Source organism: Rhea pennata, chromosome 1 (genome assembly GCF_028389875.1).
Source record: "Rhea pennata isolate bPtePen1 chromosome 1, bPtePen1.pri, whole genome shotgun sequence".
NCBI classification, from domain to species: Eukaryota; Metazoa; Chordata; class Aves; order Rheiformes; family Rheidae; genus Rhea; species Rhea pennata.
The window spans coordinates 142568194-142591561 of record NC_084663.1 but is presented as its reverse complement, the minus strand read 5'-3'; the positions used below and the strand labels follow the sequence as shown (position 1 = coordinate 142591561).

Below are 23368 nucleotides of genomic sequence, written 5' to 3'. Positions count from 1 at the left end.
CGCGGCGGCCAATGGGGCGGCGGTGCTTCGCCGCGCCGCCGGGGGGCGCCGCAGCGCCGCGACCACGCGTTGGGGCGCGGCGCGGACGCGGGGGCGCGGCGCGCGCGGCGGAGGCGGCTGTGGCCCGCCGCGGGTGGGCAGCGGGAGGGCGGCCGCGCCAGGAAAGGGCTGGGGGGCGCGGGGTCGTGCCAACCCAGCCGGGTAGCCGCTGTCGCTAACGCCGTTTCTCTGCTGCTGCGTAGGAAGGCGGGAGGCCCCGTGAACATAATTCGCCTCCCACTGTCTTCAGCAGGAAAGCGGCTAATCCCCGGGGGCGGCTTACCGAGCACGCCGGGGCGCCGAGGGCAGGGGACGTGGGCGCAGAGCCTGGCTGGCCTGCGACAGGGCAGCCCGCTCCCCGTCCTGCAGCATGTCCGGTGAGTACACTGGCCGCCTGACCCTTGCCGAGCAGGCGAGAGACGACGTCTCTGCACCCTGTTTTTTAACGTACTCCTTCCAACCTCCCTGGCAGGTGTATGCGTAGGGCTGTGTGGGAGTGGGCCAGGTCCCTTTTGGGGAGCCCCGGCCCTCTGCGGCCTTCCGCCTTGCAAAGGTGCTGCAGCGCAGGCGAGGGTTTTCCGTATTTTGTTAGCGCAGAGTGCTGTGCTGTAATTAGCTGTCTCAGATTAGGATTTAAACCATCTGGCTGGTAGGATGAAAGAGCTAAACTCATTTATCTATTCTGCTGATAAATATAAATTAGCCTGCCCAGCTTTCTGTGAACTTTCCTAACTGGTCAAGATGTATCATGATGATATAGTTGGGGTGGGCACTCGTAATCTGAATTAGATTAAGAAAAATGTGTGTTATATCCCAGCAGCAACAGTAGTGATTTTGTATTAAGTTATCCCTGAAGGCTGGTTTAGGGCTAATCACATGGGGTGGGTACAAGTGCTTTTTTGTGTTTTGACTGTGCTCTCAAAATGCAGGAAAGAGTTGGGCAGCAGCCCCCAGAAGTTGGTTTTGTTGAACCATTTGGTGGGTGACACCAACATACGTTAATTCAGACTTGGCGTTCACTAGGTCCAAAGACTGAGAAAAGCATATAGCCCATCATCTCTGAATTAGAGGATTGTTTAAGACTTTCTGACAGGAGGATAGAGAAGCTGGAAACATCTAACTTCCTGTAGGAAGTTCTCTGTCCTGTCAAAGACAGATTTTCCAGGAACTGCTTAAGGAAGTCTTTTTTTTTTTTTTTTTTTTTTTTTTTTTTTTTTTTTCCCAAAATGCTGTATTACTACTTTGGGACCATTTTGGGTGCTAAGCATTAGGCTTATTTGCATTTTAAAATATTGGTACATTTTGTTTTTCATAAGATCATTTACTGTCTATTGAATAAAAAAATTGCAAGGTCTGGAAGCAGCACCTAAGTGTTCCCAATTGGAAGATATTTAATAAAAGCTGCACAAAATGAGAAATGCTTCCTTTCTGTATAGCCTTCCAAGATAATAGCAGTATGTCAGTTATGTTAACTAAAATTCATTGTTCCTTAATAGTGAATGATAGAGAATCTATTTTTTGGTCAGTCAGAACGTGGCTAGACAAGAGAAATATTGCACTTATTATCAAGCGTCAGTTTGTATTCCTTCCTACAAGGGCCTGTGTAAAGGTGCTGGTCGTGCCAGCGTAATGTTCATCAGTAATGTAAATGTTTCTGGGATTGGGCTCAAACTGAGGAAACACAAGCACAGAAACTCAAATTGCCAGCTATCACTGGATTACTATGGCAAGAGCTGCCTCTGTGCTGACAACGTAGCGCAGAGGCTATTATAACATAGCTGTTCGCGCCGTTACTCATTTTACCTACTAGGAACAAAATGCTTCCAGTTGCTTCTAAGGTTGTGGATGTCGTCTGGAGCAGAGCCTTCTGTTCCCCATGCTTCTGACATAGTTGTGCTAGGCCAGGGAAGTGGGAAAGCCTGTAACTTCATCCTTGCAGTAGACTAACACATCTTCACTGAAATGTGCTTTTAGGAGAAGATGCTTGGGGACCTGTGTGTGGGAGGGAAAGAAACAAAACTGTTGTCACAAAATACTATGCGAGTTGCGGCTGTTATGTCGCTGTCTCTTGGGATGCCAGAAAGGTGCGCTGGGTTCACCAGGTGCAGCTCCAGACTGTGGTGTGCTTCTCTTGCAGAGCTTGCAGTATAAGGGGATGGAGGTGAAAAAAGAACAGCACAGATGGTAACAGAGAGAAATTTAAGAAAACAGTGAGAGAATGTTGGTTAGCATGCAAGGCAGTACATACTGCCAGTCTGCTGGAGATTTCTAGCTGTTGAGTCATCTCCTCTTACTTTTATGATGAAGTTGGCAATGTGTTACTAGGGGAATGCTTGCGTGAAAGTCATAGCGTGAGTCTCTGGTCTCCAAATACAATTTTGGAGTGGGCAACTTGCCATATTTTATTTGTTAGTCTAGAAACACTTTGATATCATGAAGCCTGGCATAGCAGCTCTTGCTAGGACACACTTACGCTTTTTCTGTCTATCAGAAGAAAGACAGAAATATGTTTACAAATCTAGTGGATTACAAAAAAAAAAACAAAACAAAACAAAAAAAAAAAACAGGCTTGTCTTGAGGCTGGCAGGTGCATATGGTTCATTCAGTGCTTATTACTATGAATCACTCTTGATTCTCACTGGATACCTTTTCTTCTCTCTCTCTTTCTCTGTCTCCAATTTGTTGTTGCTTTGTTTTTCACTTTGAACATCAAAGCGAATAACACTCTTTATGCCTAGCTGCCACAGATCCTAAGTAAGACTGTCATGCTGCCCTAGAATTGGTTTGCAAGCCAGTTAAAGAATTTTACCTCAGGCAGTTTTGTAGGAGGTACAATCATGAGTAAGTAGCACAAGAAATCAGGGATCTTGGATAAAAAAGCTGTAATTAGTTTCACATAAATCACCCTGGCTATTAGGGGGATTCACATTATTTTTGCTGTCTTTTCTACATTGCTGGCTGTTCTTGTAGAGTGGTCTCTGAATAACTCACTAAACTTGTTTACTTAAAAAACCCTGGTTTATTCTGACCAACTGATGTTAAGTATCAAAACAAAGGAGTCAGTGCTGACCGTGGTGAGTTTGAACTTTGTATTTTCATATGCTGTGTGCTAATCCAGACAACAGTTATAAGCAGACTTATGAATTCGTGTAACACAGTTTTAATATGTTCATAATCCTAAGCTTATTTTTCTTGTAATTCACTGAGTCAATGGTCTTAGCAATAGACTTTCACAGCTTGAAAACAGTTTGCTTGAAATGTTAATACAGTTCCCACTAGGTGTTTTCCATGAAAAATCCCATTGTCATTCAGCATGAGGAATTGAAAGTTATGCAAAAGCTGCATTTATCACTTAAAAAATCCAGCTGCAATGAATTTTAAATACCCATACCCTTAGCCTTCAAAATTAAAAGATGAAATATTACTACTTTTTCAATTTAAAGTCAGTGAGTGAACTCTTGAGTACATTATATTTAATACAAAAAATCTCCTTGATTTCAATTTAATGGGGATTTCAGACAGGTGGTTAATTTTCACAAGTCTGTATGAAAATCTGGTCCTTAATTTTCAGCTTTGAAGATAAAATATTCATATATTGGGACAGCATTTCAAAGAACATTAATTCTAAACATGGAAAGTCAAGAAATGTCCCTTCCTTGAAAATACAGGATAGATGAAAGAGCAAGTAGAGATAAAAATCCTTTGATTTCTATACCTCCAATGAATCCTTAATGGATTAGTGATGCCTCTGTATGGTTCTGAAATAGCTAGCATATGCTTCTCTCTTTGCACCAAAAATTATTTTAATATTGTATGGTTTCAGTCAGTGGTTTGATTATCTGTTTAATTATCTCTATAATGGTGTATTCCATTAAGAAGGCCAAAATATGCATTTCAAATTTGATCCTTAAAAAAAGGAAATCGATTTCTTTTAATTAGTTTATTAGCAAAAATTTCTTAGAAACTGTGTGCATTTGGCAGTTCATTTCCTTGTAGTTCTTACCACAACTTTGACCTGAGAAATATAGGGCATGAAAGTGTGTGTAGGATGTGGTAATTTGCCATACCAACTTGCTGAGCTATTTGATGAGTAGCCTGTGTATTTTAGATTTATGATTTATATGTAAATATTCAACTTATGTAGCTGAAAGAACTTGCAGAAGCAATCAGATGATTATGTGTTTAGTTTTATGGTTCTTATTTAAAGTAGTATTTTAGGATTTAAACTCCTACTCATGTAATAGTTTGTTTTTTGTACTAGCTCACCCACACTCCTCTCAGTACTTGTTTTATTACTTTGTTTTGATTGAAGATGCTTCTGTCCTAACACAAAGGCACAAAAGTGTCTTTCTTTGCTGAGTCTTTGTGTCTTTATCACTTGAGAATTACTTTATTGCTAAAGTAGCCATCAGGGTTTTTTTCCAGGTTATTTATTCATTTAACCTTGTGGAAGTTTGCAGAAGGAGCAGTTTACTTGCACAGCTGGTCTTTCAAACCAGTCCATAACTTACTTGAGCAATTATGATAACAGGAGGTTCGGATACACCCACACTGAAAGCTCCTTTTCAGTTTATTTCCTTCCTCTGGGTATGCTGATTAGAAATGGTATTTCTTATAGCAGGAGTTTGCTTAGTTGAGAGATCTGGAAACTCTAAATCTAGGACAGATGAATCAGTTTTTTGGTTATTATTAAGGTATATTGTGGTTAATAATGCTGGTGGGACTCTCCTGAGTTAGACGGAATCTGTATTAAGATGTCAACAAATGCCCAGTGTATTAGGCTTGATCACAGTTTGGACCTGAAGCGAAATGAGTGGGAAGCAGAAACAATTAGGAGGGAGCACAGCACACACCAATGGGTCTTTTCTGGGGGCGATATCAAATATCTAGAGCTGTGTTTTGGTCTGGATTTGAAGGGCAATAAAGATATGAAGATACTTAGTATCTGAGAGCATATAGCCATCCTTCATGACATACCTTGCTGTTAGGTTGGAGCTTTGGACTCGCTCATTTTGGCAGCAGAGCTCTGGCTGAGGCAGCTGTGAGGTCATTTGCTGGGCTCTTTGCAGCTAGCTCTGTGAGATTCTCTCTAAGTGTCTCTCACACAGCCTGGAAACCATGAGACAGAGGATATATATATATATTTATGCCTTAATAACTTTGTGATGGTTTTAAACAAGTAGTTCAAAGCAAGTATTTATTGAAGCTGTATTACACTCTGTAGAGCTCAGCAGAATTCCCCTCCTCTGTCTGACCTACTCAGCTTGCTTTGGTTAATTTTGTGGCCTCTAACTGAAGTATTTTTTCTGCTCTGAGACATACCATTCACCTTGCTAGATTTTAGATTCTAACTCTCTTCAGAAAACCCCAATAAGGGTGGTTCTCTCCAAGGACTGAGTTGAAGAAGTGGTTCCTGGTGATACTGCCACAGGCCTGGTGCCTGTACAAAATATAGTATGTCTGTTAGCACACAGGGCAGTAGCTTGCTTCCTTTATGTGTCCTATTTCTTTTCCCTGTGTTTCTTAAATCTGAGGAATGATTCTACTCTTCTTGAGGCAGGGGTCCTTAACTTATGACAGGGATACTTTCCCCAGTAGTAATTTCTCTGAATATGTTAGTAGGTGTCACTTACTGAGCCAGTTCCTCTCGCTCCAGTGCAAAGAGAGTATAACAAAGAATTATGCCAATTTGGTTGATTCAGTGTAGTCATGGAAAGATGGACATTTCTGGCTAACACTTAGCATCTACTGTTTTATCCTGTTTCCACAATGCCAAACTGAGAAATCTTGTTTATCAGCTCTATTATACTATGTTTTTTTAATGTAAAATCCAAATATTTACAATTCTACTTCTATGATTTGGCACTATGATTAGGCAATAAGACTTGGGTGATTATTCATTTAAGGTTAGTCTGAAATTTCATATCTGGTACTAAGAAAATAAGGCAAACAAATAATAAAATTCAAGAACATAAATCCAGTGTGTTTGCAGAATGTTCTATTCAATTTTGTCTTCTAGGGGAGTTTGGGAAAGAAAAGAGCTTATCACAGGAACTGCAGGTTGTTTTAAGCCGTCGCCTATTGGTAGAGGGGAGAGATTGCAGGAAGCTGCCAAAAGAGCTTATGATAAAGCTGTAAAGTAACTCTTCTGAATATTTGTTCACAGTAACAGATCAAGCCTTTGTGACCCTTGCTACCGATGATGTTTATTGCCAAGGAGCTCTGGTTCTTGGACAGTCCTTGCGGAACCATAGGACATCCAGAAAACTGGCAGTACTAATTACACCAGAAGTTTCCAGTGGGATGAGGTAAGAATTCATGTGTTCTTGGAAGCTGATAATATGGAAAAATGAACAATGGTAGGAAGGATTTTTAGTAGGTTCCTGACAGATTTCACAGAATTATGTCAACAAGTTCCCCTTTGGCTAGCAGCTTCTAGTCCCAAATTGAGGTCCCAAATAACATCTGCAAGTAAGATTGCAAACCTGGTAAGAATTCACTGGCAGAAGTAGAGTTTGCAGTTGGAATTTGAATCTCAAGCCCTTCGTAGGGAACACCAGTTGAAAGTTTGGGAACTACAGGTTTAACTTCTTGCTTTTGAGCCAAAATAAAGGCACTAGAGGTGTGTATTTTTCTTCTTTTTTTTCCCTCCTCCCTATGTGTGTCTCTCTTAGAACAAGCAGCATACTTACCATCTGAGACATGAGCCCCTCTAAAAACCTTAGGGGCTCAATTTCAGATGACTGACTGTTAGAGAATATAGTTGCACAGCTATCATGATGCGGAATACATTTTCCCCCCTTTTTGAAGTCTTTTTCTAACTTGGGCTGTGATTCTACAGGCATTATAGAATTTTATGTGCAGAAATCTCATTAGATCCGCTGAACTCAAACCCTGTTAATCAGAGGATCATGTTGCTTATTGAAAGGAACATGCCATACCACAAATACTTCAGCTCTTGGTTCTGCTGTGGTTTAGCAAGTATGCAAGCTCCTGATCTTTTTTTATGCCATATGAAATTATTTGTAATAACATATTTTACTCTTTTGCTGTGACTAGGGGTAAAGAAGTCTACTTTTCCAGAATTTTTAAAATATTTATTTTGTCAGAACAATGCAATTTTCCAGAGGTAATACTGGTGGAAATATATTTGAGACCTGGGTGGATACTTTTTCTAAATCCATTAATTTTCATCTCTATATGTCTTAATATTTTTTTGACCACAGATAATATCTGAAAGAGTGCTTCACTGAACAATGCTTCTGAAAATCTCTATCTGCTCTTAATTCTTCCCCAGTTAAGAGGGAGAAGACCAGACAAACAAAATCTAATGACTCTGATCATTCATCATAAATTGATGTAGATAATCAACACAGACTTTTTTTGTGTGTGTTTGTGTGATATCCAGGACTGTGTGAGTGTGAATAAATAAGCTATGTTTAAGCTTTTTTTTTTTTTTTTTTTTTTTTTTTTTGGTGCCTTGAAGAATAATTATCTACTTTGGTATCACCTACAGAATTCTCATGGAAGGTACGGATGGAAGAAAGGTGTCTTGTTTCAAAGTCTCATTTGAGAGAATTTGCAGTAGTAATAAAGTGTATGTTGCCTATTTTTTAAAGGCTTAGTTTTGTAGCTTTATTTACTCAAGCATGATAGGTGCAAATAGCTGCACTAACAGTACATGTTACATCCTGTACAGTGCACAGGGAACAGAGTATGTTGCTCGTCTTTAGAGATAGCTGTACAAGATGAAAGCAGTTTTAATTTCTGTTAGTGTTTCCACAGGAGACTAAATAATGACAGTAAGGTTTAGTTTCTCCTCTGTGAGATGTGCAGGTCACTTGATGGAAAAGATAATAGTTTATGTCCTGATAGTTGCTGTTGCACCAGATTGTCTGTTTACAAGGACTCTGCACTTTTGATTTCTCTTTCTAACCAGTCTATCTAATCTTTGTTATTGTTACAGTAAATGTGTGCTATGTCACTATTATGTCATTATTTTCATACCAGTAATGAACTCTGATGAACCTCTCTAAATTCCCTTGTTTCTTTCCACTGCTTGCTCTGGTAGGTCTGTCCTCCGCAGCGTGTTCGATGAAGTAATTGAGGTAGATGCACTTGACAGTGCTGACTCGGTCCGTTTGGCTCTGTTACAGAGGCCAGAACTGGGTGTAACCTTCACTAAGCTTCACTGTTGGACTCTTACTCATTATAGCAAATGTGTCTTCATGGATGCAGACACCTTGGTGAGTAGAGTAGGAGCCATGGCAATGTCTGTCTGTCTTTAAGAGACACCTAAGCGCGGGATGCTTCTTCATCTGGCAACCTATTGGCATATGAAATGACTAGATTTGCGCAAGGTCATGAAGTCACAGAAGCTTCAACTGGCAATTTTTGGCAAACTCTGCTGGCAGAATTTTGCTGAAAGCTAATGAAAACTAATCTAGTTTTATGAGTAGCCTCAGAACTGTCTTCAAAAGATAACGTAAACATGCTGTATGCAAACTGACTTCTGACCGATACCTAAAATAGATCTCTCATGTACTTCTGTCTGGACTTACTCTGGTCAGGAAAGTAGGCCAGTTTTAAAACAGAAGAAAATCAGAAACAGTCACTTTATTTTCACTCTGGTATCTATTAAAAAAAAAGCCATAATTTTTGCAAGGAGAATCATGTCATTTTTTCCCCTATACTTAAATGGTTCATTTTGGAAGACTTGGATGTGTTGTAATTAAGTAGAATTATATCTGATTTCAAAACAAAATTAAATAGTTCTCAGAGGATCACATAGAAAGTCTATGATTTCCTACTTTACATTGTAGTTAAAGGAAGAAGGTAACTATTTCATGGGGAAAAAAAAATCCAATGAAATAATAACCTTCCTAGTAAAATGATTTATTCTCCTACTCTTTGTGGTAGCTCCTTTGACAGCCATTACGGATGGGGCCCATATTTTCAGTGATTGTGGAGCTGTCTTTCCGCCAGCTTTTAGTGATTTGGGCCTCAATCTGATCGATCTTCTCTGCTTCTTTGTCAAGCTTTTTAAAAAACCTAAAGCAAACTTTTGAGCTTAATTTACATGTGAAAACCAATAACAAGAGATGATTTATTTCTGCTACTTCTGTAGTCGGGCTGTTGCTAACTTGAATTATTTGGATTCCCAGCTTTTACTGAGCTCTGTTGTTGTTATTGAGAATAATGGGCTTTGTTTTAAGTCTGGAAAGCTGAGCTAAGAAACAAGGAGATAGTGTGTTTATGGTACGGTATAGTATTTAAATGGTGTGGTATAGTATTTAAATGGATCTGCTGATCAGCTCTGAAGCTCATGAAGTAATTTCACTTTTTTGTCAGAGAAATCATAGAGAACCATAATTACCACTACCATATCTTATTTAAAATAAAGGTTTTGACCCTTAGCAGATTTTGCATTGCCACTGCTTTTATGTTTTACAGGCTATATACTTGGCCAAACGACTAATTTGTTCTGTTAATACTGATTTAGCTTCTCACGTGTTCTAGAAAAACATCTGTTGTAATGATTTTTCCTCTTTCTACTGTCTCCAAGGTGTTATGCAATGTTGATGAACTGTTTGATCGAGAAGAGTTTTCAGCAGCTCCTGATTCTGGCTGGCCTGACTGCTTCAATAGTGGTGTGTTTGTATTCCGACCTTCTTTAAAAACTTACAACCTCCTGCTCCAGTTTGCAGAAGAACATGGCAGCTTTGATGGTAAGAGGCAAAGATAGTAAGGGGCAAGGCATAAGAGGTAATGTCCAAGAAATCAGATTCGCTCTCGGTCAGCCAGTTCTCCACAGCTTGCATGCCCTTCAGTGGAGTGGAAGAAGGAAAAAGTTTTTGAATTTTTAAGAAATTCTGTCCCCACAAAAATTTCAGGTGCAGTTCCTTGCCTCTTTTAAAGTATTTAAGGCCCTTTGACTTACTGTGGACTGTGCTTCCCAGAAAAGTGTAATGTGAAGAAACATTATTTCTGAGTCTTAATTTTCCTGACTTGTTTAAGAGAGAGGGAGAAAAAGAGCCAATCTTCACTCTTTTGCTCTGAGAGAAACCAGCTGCCCTTCCTACTCCCTTGTTCTTATGCTACAACAGCATTCCAGTTATGCTGAAATTTGTATTGGAATGGAATTGAGTGGTATAGTAGTATTCACTTGTGTCAGCTGATATGGCAGTATCATCCAGATCAAGTTGTTCCATGAAAACTCCATTCTTGAACATGAAATTCTGAAGTAAATTTCAGTGTTTGCAAACATTGAAATGTTGTTTTATAATTTCATTCTTCAGGGGGTGATCAAGGCTTGTTGAATAGTTTCTTCAGTAACTGGGCAACAACAGATATTGATAAACACTTACCTTTCATCTATAATTTAAGCAGCAGTGCTGTATACACCTATGTTCCTGCTTTCAATCAGTAAGTAGTAACACTTGTGACTAATCTTCTGTAGGTTATTAAAAGGTGGATTTTTTATAAAAGAGAATAATAATAGCATATTATAGTACTGTACAGTATGAACAGTAGTATGTACAGTATTACAGTACTGAAAAATGACCTACTATGTGAAGTCACACAATGGAAAGCTTAAATGCAATGTGAATCTGCATCTGGACAGATTCAGAAACCCAGAGCTGACTGCAAAAATGAAAGATGACTTAGCAATATTTGAGTTGCAACACTGTCTCAAACACTGTTTCAGTGAAGTTTCTCTAATAAAGTATGCAGTATGTTACTGTAGCGTTAGGTTCTGAAAGCTTTACTTTGAAAATAGTTCGCTTTGTTTTTCAATCAGTTGTATAGGAAATATTTTTTTTTAACCATTCCTGAGGTGGCTCTGGGAAATAAATTACATACTGATAACTATATGGCTTCAAACACTTCATTTAGAGAAACTTTCCTGGCAGAAGGCAGGTTGTTTTAAAGATTTAGTGTGTCATGAATTTATTCTTCCAGTTGCACAAAGCACTCTTAGCGGAAGGTGTACTTCCAATGATGTATTTATTAGTCATCTTGATGCTAGAACAGTGATAACAAACTTTGATCTGTTGTTTGAAGTGGTATTTATTGGTTTATGAACACAGTGTAGAAGAGAGCTAGAAGTGGGACTGCACAAGCCTTTTGTTTTCCATTATGAACTCTTCTTACTAGAATTAGCAGTTGGAAAGAAATGACAATTCAGCCTTTTATTTTCTGTGTGCTAAATGAAATAGCTTAAGTGAATGAGATAGGAAAAGGTATTAAAATATATTCATATAGAATGTGTCACTCTGACAAAATGTCAAAATTAACTGACTAGTGAGAATAGGAATGTTTCTTCAGCAGTGTGTGTATTAAGTCATTTTTCTTTAAGGTATAGATTTGTATATGTAATTTCCATAGTTTTGGTAGAGATGCCAAAGTTGTTCACTTCTTGGGATCGACAAAGCCCTGGAACTACAAATACAACCTTCAAACAAGGAGAGTTATGCAGGATGGCACCACCTCTGGATCTTCACATCAGCTGTCATTTCTTGCCCTCTGGTGGAACATATACAGTGCCAGTATATTACCTCTGTTAGAAAAACCTCAAAAGCTGGAAGAGTCAGACTCTGAGGAATGTAAGGTAAGTAATGAGTTAGTGGGAATCTGCTGAAACCACAGCAACAAAGTTTTGAAAGTTCTGGAAGTTACGTATTTGTTACAAAGTTTGGGAAAGAATCACACAAGAAAACATGATGTTTATTGATTGTTAGTAACAGTAGTGACTATTGGCTGAAGAGCCTAAACTAACAGTTTAGGAAAGATTTTTAGTACAATTGAGTTTTCAAGTATTTCTTTCATCCCTCTTCTTAAGGAAGAGTTTGTATGGGAATGTATGTGTATAAATTCTGCAAATGAAGCACAAAGCATGACGTAGTTTGATCAGAGAAGGTGATCACCAGGCTATGAAATAAACAAACTTTTATTGATTTTTAAAGCTAATCTGATTTAGGCCTTAAAATTGACCCTTGAAATATAGTGTAGTTTATCTTTTCAGAATTTCATTGTCACTTGTTTTATGATGGTCACAACAAATAAATTAGACTTGCAAAAGCAGTGGTAATTATGTTAGGATATTATATGCTCTAATTGTACATCCTAAAGCATTTACTGGGATCTTTACGCTTTTTTCTTTAAAGGAAGTGCAGCAATATGTGTTTCTTTATCAACAGATATTTTATTCTGTTCAGGAAACAGATGAGTTGAGACCTGCAATATTAAATAATGACTAGAAAAAGTAGGATAGGGTTTTAATTTATTAGGCAAACATTACAATTTGGATCACCTTTACACATGTGTAAATGCATTTTCTTAATGGGATTTTAATATTTTATTGTTACCATCATTAACTAATTGCATAGGCCCATAAGATCTGTTGGACAGTAGCCATCAAAGCCTCAGAGAGGAATTTTGCTTATAAAGCTCATGACAAATAAATCAGAAAGCAGAGGAAGGAAAGGTAAATTTTTGATCTCATATTTCCACATGCTTTTATTTTTGTTGTTGTTGTCTTTAATTGTATAAAGAAGTATTCAACTGAGGCAGTATGAAGATGGAAGTACTTACTAGATTCATCTCCTGACGATAGTGGTTGTTCTCTTGAGTTTCAGAAACCTAAACTACAAGATGCTCTGAGTCTGGGAGTTCAACTTTGATTTTATTAATTTCTTGTTTCTTTAATGTTACAATATGTTTAAGGAAGTGAAACTTATTTTTAGTAAATGAGATAACATTTTTTATGGAAAATTTTATTTCAGTGTTGAGATGTTCTTGTTTTTTGTTAGCACACATTCAATGGAGTTGAAATTATACTAAAAAAGATCAGTCCTCTTGTGGCCAATTCACTGCAAACGCCTGTGCTTCCAGAGCGAACACAGGAAACGCACCCCACAACATGCTCAGCTGAGGAACTCATTTTCGAAGCGGTAAGTATATTATGTATTATTATCAACTTATTTTGTTATAGCATATATACTAAAAAAAGATTTTTTTAATTATGCTTTTGGTCCTGGAGATTATGTCAGCTTCATATTAGCTGTAGCCATTGAATTTTCTGATGGGCACCAGAAATAGCTTCAGGAAAATACATCATCTTTAATAGTGCATGCTTGATATATCTGAAGATTGTAAAAGTTTGCACTGAATTTTGTGAAGAGATTACTTATTGAAAGTTATTTAGTAAAATGCAGTATAAAAAATTCTGTTACCAAAGCGATCTTTTAAATCTGAATATTCTATGAATGACTATATTTAAAACTAGAATCTTGTATTTTACTCCAGTGTAGTTTTTTTCTTTTTTTTTCTTCCCTACAGAAGTGTTGTCCCAGAAAACTGCTCCTCACATTTTTCTAATTTGGACAACATAAGTGAATTCTTAAGGAATATGATGCTCTTAAGGAGTATGATGCTCCTTCTTATATTTGAGTATTTCTATTGCACTGACTCTCCTTATTTTATGCAGAAAGTAAATTGAACTTAGTAACACAATGTTTATGCAAATATAAGTCAGCAAATGTTTTATGGTAAGCTGTGTTATACTAAGGTAGCATTGGGGGAAAATAATGTTCACAGTTGTAATGTCATCTGCTATTTTAACTTGTGCGTTCTAGTAAGGTCAACAGATGAAGAAGGTTTTTACTATGCTCATTGCCTCAGCACTTCAGACCATAATTACTCCATAAAATAAAACTATAGCCTTTCTTCCTTTCTTTTTTTCCACCTTTAACATGGAAGGGCTGAAGAAAAATTGCATGAATAAATTCCAAACATTATATCTTAACAATACTTTATTTGAAAAGAGCTTTTTATTTTGGGTGCTTGAGCATTCCCAATAGTGTCAGATGTATCAAACAAAATGTAGACAGATTTTCCAGGTGTGTGTTTGTGGCAAAAATTAATAATGTTAACTTAAAATAGTATAGTTCAAGTTTTAAATTTCTTTTACTTTATAGCACAGTAGGATTGGTTTATCAGAAGAAGTTGTGAATAGCCTGATTCTATTCTCTCTTAAAAACACCATTATTCCATTTCTTATTGTAATCAGTAATGTTATGGAATTGTCATCTTTTTGGTGAAAGAGACTTCAGAATCTGGGCTGCCTATTCACTTAGATTTTGATAACTAGTAGAGGCAAATATTTTGGGCAAGATTTTTCAGTCATTCCGTTTTACCTCTCTTGCTGTGTTTTCTGTCTTTCTGGCCTTGTGAAAGGTAGGTATCTAGTGTTAACTAGCTTTCCAAACTGTTTCTATAGTCACTGAAGAATGATGGGTACTCTTGAACCTATTTTAAGGTAAGATGAGCTGCCCTCTGGAGGTACTTATCCTAGATTGATTATATTAGGAGTTTAGATTCAGTGCCATTTTGATAGCTAAAGCTTGTTGAGAGGAATTTTGTCCTTGATATGTTGATTCCTTTTCCTCCCATCCACTGCTTCCCTTAATCCATTGATTTGTTTTGTATGAATTCTCATGGTAAGAAAATTCTAGAAAAAATGTATGCCTAATAAAACCCCAGTGTCTGTATTTTAGCAACCTGTTTGTGAAGTTGAACAACGTGGTTCTAACACCCATCTCTCTGAGCCTGACAGATCTTCAGAACAACATACGCTTCATACAGCATTTCAGGAAACCTCAAAACTGGTACACATGACTTTCTGTGTTGTACTTTTTCTGATAATTGCATGCATGTCTTTGCTGCCAGCATCATTTTGAAAAAGATCAAGTATTTATGATGCAATGTACAAATCATTTATTGACTTGTTTAGCTGTGCAATTTCTTAACTGCTTCCGATATTTGGATATGATCCCTTCCTGCTAGTTATTCTTTTTAGCTATTAAATGTATTTCTTCCTGCACCTAAGTGATAAATGCATGGTGTTAATTTTCACTGCCTAAGAATACATTCAAAGCTTTTTTGCTCCTGCCTCTCCTTCCCTTATTTATTTTTTTATATTAAATCACTTGAAATGGTGTTTCCAAGCAAGTAGAACATGAATATAGTGCAACAGGCATGGGACCCAAGTTACTAAGCTTTGCCTTGTGGTCTTGTACTAAATCTGTCTGAGTGCAATGTGACAGCAGTGCTAGACTGATGCCCTCATCAGAGGCAGGGTGTTGAGGAACTGGACCTTGTGAAATACAGACCACAGCCATTTTCCTAATGGGTCTTTTTTATAGGTAGACTGGGAAGCACTGTAGTGAAATACTTCAAGAATGAGAAAAAAAAATACAGGTGAAACTCTAGCTCTACTGCAGTCAGGGGTGTTTTGCTCCTAGCTGAAATTCTTCACTACTAAAAGCATGGTTTCCTCTTCTGATGTTAATAACATCCAAGGCTGATTATAATGCATGCTAATGGACTAAAGGAATTTTCATGTAATACTGGAGTTAAAAATATTTGTACATATAGCCTGAGAAGTAAATACCAAGTATTGCTGCCTTTTTGCATATATAAGCAGCAAGTCTAAGTTCCTCAGAGCATTTGTTCATGCTTCAAGTCAGCTACAGACTGGGAACCCAAGCAGGCCTACCTGTGGTAGTATGCAGTTGCCTAAATGTATAAGGTATTTCATTGAGCTAACATGACATTATCTGGTTTGCAGGTATAGGTCTTGTGCAAGTCCTGTGCCTTATTTGCTATAACTGGCAGATGTCATAGATACTCCAGGACATTTAGGCAGTTCAGGCAATTGATTTCTAACCATTAAGCTTTATTCTGAAGATCTTTATAATGGATTTGTGAGGACTTCACTTGAAAGGCTGATATACACATTGTTCTTAACGTGAGATGAGTGGTTCGCTTTTGAGCCTCTCAGAGTCGTACTGAAAGCAGACTTTCAGTGGCTGCTTCATTAGCTCTTGTCACATTTCTGCTTTATTGCCAGTTGTTGGGATGTCCCTGTTTTACTAGCATTGTTCTATCAGGGACAAGGTTTCCCTTTTATTTGGTTGAATTACTAATAATATTTATTATCTTACATTTGTGGAACTGTACTGACTTGATCTTGAACCAGGAATCAGAATTTTGGAGTGTCATTCAACATGAACTGGGTATCAGTCAAATGAATAGTGGCAGTCTTATGAGTTAGTTTATATGGATACTGTAATTCATGGCTAATAAATAATGCTCATCTCATTGGAGATGAGTTAAATGCTTCACCACAAACTGGAGATACTTATATTCATGTGGAGGCCTGTTGATAGATAGACTTTGCACAGATACTGGCTTAGACTTTGGATTAGATATTCCTCTCCAAACAGGCCCTATTTATGACATTCTTCTTGCATCTGTTGCTAAGCATGCAAAGTTGTGAGCTAAGACAAGTAAAATAAATGTTTAATTTTTTTCAAAGATGATATGATAAGTAGTAATTTTAGGAAAATGAGATCACATTATCAAAATAAGAATGAATGTCTGAATACTGTTCATTTGCTTGCTTGTTTTTTATTTGAGACTATAAAAAACAGAAGTTGGACTTCTAAGGTTTAACTTCATGGCACAGAAATGAAACAACCAAATGACTGTTTTCCCACTGTTCTGCTTCTTCCCACAGAATGAGGTTTCCTATGCTGTTTCAGAGCTGTCTATTCACCTCAAACCAGAAGAACCAAGTGCAGAAGATGAACGGAGAAAATGGGAAGAAGGGCGAATGGACTATATGGGGAAAGATGCTTTTGAACATATCAAAAAGAAGTTGGATGCATTTTTATATTAAGATGAAGTGTACTGTAATGGCCATCATCTGTGTCTCTTGTATAAATGCAGTCTTTGGATATTTGGCTTTCTTCGTAGTTTATTTGACACTACAGTTAGAAGTATATAATTCTTGAGAGAAGATAAACAGATACAGGCTGCTGTTTTTAACTGTTTTGCGTGCCTCAACTTTATTGTTCTCCAGTAGTGCCTACTAAAGTATAATGCAGAAGTGATATCCTCTGAATTTGAAAGTCTCATTTATCATTCTCCCTGCCTCCTTCCCACAGTGTTCTTTAGTAATGGTCATGACCACTGAGAAGATGCTACAACATTTTTTAATTTTTTTTTTTTCTGAAAGCAAGTTAACACATCCAAGCACAAACATGATGCAGACTTTCATGTGAGGGAAAAGTGAGTGAGGGGATAAAATCATGGCCTTATAGGAGTCAGTGACAAAACTTGTTCACTTAAATATGAGTAGAGTTAGATGAAATTAGAACTTCTTGTCCGAGATCACTAGTGGACATTCTCCCTGTTTTATATGGAAGTTGGTCAGGCACCAGGATGATTAAGAGAGGTCTAACACTCTTAAAATAGACAGTGTATGTCAACCTTTTATATCATTACTACAGGATGTTGTTGGTTTTGTATATCGTTAGCTCTACTTGCATATTCAGAGTGGCATAGTCAGAAGAAGAAACACTATCACTGTGGTGTAAACCACCTGGTGCTTTTTATTTGTTTACAGTACTCCAAAATGCAGTTCCTAAAGGTGCTGTACTCATTTAGCAGAATTGCACCATATTGCAGGCATTTGGAGTGCAACTGAAAACACAGTTGATACTTGTTTTAGTAAATAGGCCCTTTCAATGATCTTCTAGAGAATAGCTGTATTTGGGAACTAATTTGTTCATGAGTATAGTTCCAGAAAAATCTATTGATGAGTCTTCAATATATTAATTATGCTTAAGGGGAAGTGTGTTGGGTGAATTTGGGTATTAGATTTGACTAATCTCAGCAAATTTAACAAACAAGTGAAAAAGAAATGCTTCAAGAAATGTCCAGCAGATGATTCATCTCGCTTTCTCCATTGTTCATAAATAGACCCTTGTTAATTCACTCTTCCTGGGGAGCTAGCCTTTGCATACTAACATGGTGGATGCATTCCACCTCCTGTTTTTGTAAGACACTACGCAGCCCTATGCAGAGATTGTGGTATACCAGCTGCAGTATACTCATATACATGTGGCAATTGATCTGGGCTAATTATCCCTGTTTCTTAGTGAAATAATTTGTGCACTTGAAAAAATTCTTAGTTTTTATAAGAATTGTTGTCAAACAACTTGAAGACTGTTTAAAATGACAGTCAACAGTGTGAACTAATGCTTCATGCAGCTGTACTTTTTACAGTAATTACTGGTTTTTACTGGGCATATTAATTAGATTAGAAAAGGAAATTGCTGACTTAAAACTTCAGTTAATAATTTCAGAATAGGCATGATGTAAAATATTTAAGTGAAAAGAGCAGTCATGGAATACACTTGAAAGAATCCAGATGTAAAATGATATTGTGTGTGAACTATGCAGTGTTTTTCAAAGAAATATTGTAAGCTTAATAATTGGCAAGTCCTACCACAAAAAACTTGGTGCAAATATATAGCTCTGGAATTATTCTATTTGGTTGAATTCATGGAAATAAAGTAGAAATGGAAAGGACATATAAAATCATGTGTCCATCAGATGATGCAGGGTGACAAATTTTGTTTGGTTGTGACAGGGAGTAGTACTCCTGACTGGTTTCTTTAATATACTTTCAATTTTACTAAATTGCATTTGTGACAATAGCACTGCCAGCTGAGCAGAATTAAAAGGTGTGAATTATAATTATTTCTACAGACATTCATAATTACAGGCTTTAGAATCTCTCTTGAATTAGTACAACACTAGTTGTTTTGTTTTGTTTATGGAAAAGTGTTGCAGTAGTTTCAAGACCAACCAGGTTTGTACAGTAGGTCTTCACATAAAGAAGTCTGTTGAAATAGTTAAGCATGGTCTCCCAGTGGATTCTAGCACAACACTGTTGTCACCAGATAGTGAGAAAGGAGAATCTTCTGAATTAAATTCAGAAGCTGCAAATGCTATGCTTTGGGTAGCAATGTTTAGTTCTTGCAGACCTCATCTGAAGCCATCTTGGGAGCAGAAGCAGGTTTGGAGGGTATTACGGGTAGCGTGTTGCTAGGTACCACAGGGTTGAGGTGTGCCAAGTCAAAAATTATTTAGAAGTACAACTTACTAAACTTCAGCTAGGATTTCTTCCACATTAAATTATGGTGTAGTCCCAGGTATTTTTAGAGTAAAGAAAGTTAAGAAATGCAGAATTTTGGAGTGCAACTCCATTTCACTTCGGCAGTTTGGAAGGCCTGTAGAGCAATTTGCCTTGTCTCTGTTCACAATTGTACTATTAAAAAGTTGCATAGGTAAAAGGAGTGTCACAAAATACCTGATACTGTCCGGTGATTGTATGTGATTGTGTGTTTTGTCACTATGGTTTAAGCTGCAGTGACATGAGAAACAACCAGGAGGACTTTAAAAGGCCAAACCTTGAGCTGTTGCTGTGTGTGGCAGACTTCTTGACTTCTTTTGTATTCAAAGAGTAACTTGTGTTTAAATGAAAACCTACTGTCTCCTTCTGTCATGTGCTTAAGGGAGTTGCTTCCAGCTAGAATTACAATTTTATGGGGTGCTGTTAATGTATAAATAGGAGGTAGTGTGGGTGTGCCACAAAGAAAATTCTTGAAAATTTTAGACGAGTGGGTTACTGCACTTTCCTAGCAAGACTACTGTTTTTGAAGTATCTCTTTACTTGCTGCCTGGTGTCATGTGATGACCTTTGCAATTGGATGTTCTTGGGAAAGCAGAAGAGAATTTTCTTTGTCTCTAGTTTAGTCAGCATGTATTAGTTATGTATTGTATGGCTGGGATTTGAAAAAATGCTATTTTTCTACCAGGAATGGAAAATTATGTTAATAGTCAGGTGACTTTATGCATTTTCATGCTTCTGAAAATGTATACTTGGTCTACAGAAACAAGTCTACAGCATGCCTGTCTTTCTTAATAGCTCTGAACCTGTTGTCTTGCTAAGCTAAACTGTTCAATTCATATGACTTTGATAATAACATAAGATGAGCCTGTTTTTCTAATTTACATCTCCAATAATTTCACCTTTGTGTGAGAGTATTTAGCTTATAAAGATTATGTTTATTTAAAAAAATGATCTGTATATTTGTTTCCTTATTTTTCCCCAGTTTTCTTTTTTGTCATGGTAGATTTTTTTAATCAGCCCTATGAATGAAATAAAATGCACACAAATCAATTATTTAATATCCTACAAAAATACTTTTCAGTTAATACTAATTATTGAAATAGTCAGCATTTTTAGTGTATTGGTTGCAAAATGCTTCAGGTAAAATTCTGTTCATCCTAACTTGGGTGGCTCATAAGTAAGTCTTTGGTGCTGACTTGGTGCTTGAGTGATACTTAAGCAATATCTTGTATCTTGATATAAACTTTTAATACATTATAATAACAGCATATCATATAGCAAAACTAATTTTAAAAATTACCATGATATATAATTTACTAAAAAAAAGAACAAAAAACTCCCATATTATAAAGGTTAATTGCAAGAAGACTAGCAATGACATACTATGAATACAGGGGAAAAAAAAACAGTTGCGAGAGTTTACCTTAATTTTACTTTAGTTGTTGTAAACAGCCTTTAAACTCTGAAAGTGGAAGAAGAAAATTTAAGAAAGTCATGCTCTATTTTGTTGATTAACAGTCCCCATCTCAGGGCAGCATGATATTAGCTGCCCTGGAAAAGCATGTGTTCCTTTATCGCATAAAGATAAACTGCAGGTGGTTGCCTTGTGTAATGTCAGAAACCAAGTTACAGCTGGAAAACAAAAAGCTTAATGTACGCATTTTGCGAGGTGATTTGTTTTATTTTAGGCCTACAGAACTATGTTTTCAAAGCCTATTAGTATTATTTAACATAAATAGTAATATTCATTATTAAAATACTGAGAAAAGAAATACAATAATGTGGCCAAATAGCAATCCTTATTTTAGAGCTTTTGTTTGAAAATGAATGTATTACTTTATTTGGAACAAGAATGATTGCATGTGATCAGTGGGTGTCTGTTACAAGTTTTGTTTAGCTACATGACATTTTTCTTGAAACCTCCTTAAATTATTTGTGTTTCAAATCATTTTACTTACAGCTTTTAGACAAATGACAGAAAAGAAGTCAGGGCCATCCAGAACATGAAATATCTGACTTACCTGAGAATTTTTTTTTTCCTTCAAATTTTTACAACTTTATTTTGAAGTAACATTGTACTAAAGATACTTTACAGAAAACATCCAGTTTTATTAAGTTCAGCTTACTGGATCAATTTAGAAACTTGTTCACATATATACTTGTGTGTGTAAACTTACAGTCTAGCTTTGAGCAAAAGATTTTGATTTTTACTTCTTCAAATTAATGAAGGACAGGACACCCTTTCAATTCCCCCTTTTGGGGGTGGGAGGCAGTTATGTAAATGGTGTAAATATACAGGCAGTCTCTAGGAAAACTCAGGCTGGATAAACTGAGCACAAACTGCTTTTTCTCATTTGTTACATAATTATTTTGATTTCCTAAAAGATGGGACCCTGTGGTCTACACACTTGCATTCCACTAGGTCCCAGAAAAGAGCAAATTGACATGTCTGTAATATTTAAACATGGTGAAGCAAGATCACTTAGAAGCTTATTTCTCACCACTGTGAGACTTTTTCATTTACTTCGTTGAGTCAGTGTAATGTAGCAATTCTAAATGTCACCTAATAATGATCAAAGCATTCAGCTGGACATCAGTTTCATAAGACATGAATGTCAAACATTTACACAATGCAGCCACGACTCTTTCAATAAAAACAAACTTAATTTGTTAGAGTGTTGCTTCCTTCTTCATGGTGTCTGTATATTTAACCGTGTGTGGGCACATTGTCCTATGGTTAACACTGACTTGGAGGTTTGATAGTTGTCTCAGGTTTTCTTGACTGGCAGTTTTATGTGGTGGTAGGTTTTGCCCCACAAAGGAAGGAAACACGGTGGGGAAGGGGCATGGAGGAGAGAAAGTGTATCATTTAACTTATCTTCATAATTTTTTGAAAAAGCTTGTTAGAGATGATTTTTCAACCAACCTAGGAAACTGACTTCCAAGTTTATTTTTCTGTATTATTCAAATGCAGACAGTTTTTGTAACAGCTATTTTTATGCGTTATGCACTTTATACAGAAGTGTGCACCCAGGTCAACTCTAAAGTGCAGAGTCAGATTCACCTAGTTTGTGGGAAATACAGAGATTATTGTGACTGGTTCTACAGAGCAGGCATGCTCTGGTTAATATGCATGAAGAAGAGCTCAGCAACCACTCCATGGCTGGGATTTGCAGGAAACTTAGGTAAAGCAGTTTCCCTGCTTGCCACACTCTTCTCAAAATCTGAAAATTTGATTCTTCTAGAATTCACCAGCTTTGGCTGGTGAATGGAATGTAGGACTGAAAATATTCCTAATAGTTTGCTTTGGTTTGTTTTTTGAGGGCAAAAGGGTTATGTTTTGTAATGAAATTGTGCATCCTATTTGCTGATTCTCATTACATTGTTCTCAGTGTCTGTTGATCACCTCTCCATGAAATACCCGAGTTCCTCGTTTCTCTTTGTGTGGAGACAGCCCCTTTTTTGATGTCTGGCTGAGCTGTCTAGCAGTGATTTGACAAATGGCACTTACAAATTACGTTGTCAGGCCTGCCCCTTCAACCCCCAACCCCTGTGGCTTTCCACAGATGCCAGCCACGGAGAAATCATCTGTATTTGGATGTCAGGAAAACAGCATGTACATTCACATGAGTCCTTAGCATCTGGCTCTGTGTGGCAGCTGAACAAATTCACCTTTCAGGGGAATGAGACGTTGTACAAATGTTTAATGTTTACTTTTTTACAGGGTGGTTCTTTCCTTTTAAATCTGTTTCAGCACCTAAGCCCTTGATACCCAGATGCCCTTTACTCTTCCTGTTGCTCAAATGTCACTGCCAGTGCTGAGGGCAGGATTTGGACACTCCTGCAGGAGTTTTTATGTCTCTACGGGCAGGCTTGAGTGATAGGACTTGGTATAAGCCGATCCGTGTGCACTCTGTTCACATTGCTAGCTCTTCGTCTGGCTTTCAAATTGAATAGAAAGCACTCACTCTGCTCAAATGGAGTTCAGGGTTTTTGCCAGTGCACTGAGGTTCCCAGTCTATTAAGAGGAGTTCAGATCTATGCTTAGATGCTGTGGGGGTGCTTGAACACCCTCCCATCATCTGGTAAACTCTTTAATCGCAGCCTGGTCTGTGACTGGGCATGTTCATGTGTATAAACAGTGTGTGTGTATGTGTGTGTGTTGGGGGCGGGGTGGGGAAGCTGATCTGAGAATAGGCTTATACTCCACTGACAGTATAGACTTTACCTAACAGACTAGCATGACTGTAGAGAAGAGCTTCTGGCTTGGTTCCGCACTGA

The 23368-nt window shown here is 37.4% G+C and overlaps 1 protein-coding gene across 2 annotated transcripts; it reads left to right on the top strand.

Moving 5' to 3' along the window:
* Positions 1-165: 165 nt before the first annotated feature.
* Positions 166-16847, top strand: GYG2 (glycogenin 2). 2 transcript variants are annotated; one of them, XM_062574741.1, is made up of 9 exons: positions 166-416; positions 6206-6347; positions 8111-8285; positions 9605-9767; positions 10338-10464; positions 11428-11650; positions 12852-12992; positions 14598-14708; positions 16622-16847. In XM_062574741.1, the coding sequence occupies exons 1-9, from the start codon at positions 410-412 to the stop codon at positions 16781-16783; spliced, it is 1251 nt and encodes a 416-aa protein (XP_062430725.1). In that variant the 5' UTR covers positions 166-409; the 3' UTR covers positions 16784-16847. The 2 variants fall into 2 exon arrangements, with proteins under 2 accessions (XP_062430725.1, XP_062430734.1); XM_062574750.1 differs by having other exon boundaries at positions 12934-12992; positions 16622-16705.
* The last annotated feature ends 6521 nt before the right edge of the window (positions 16848-23368 follow it).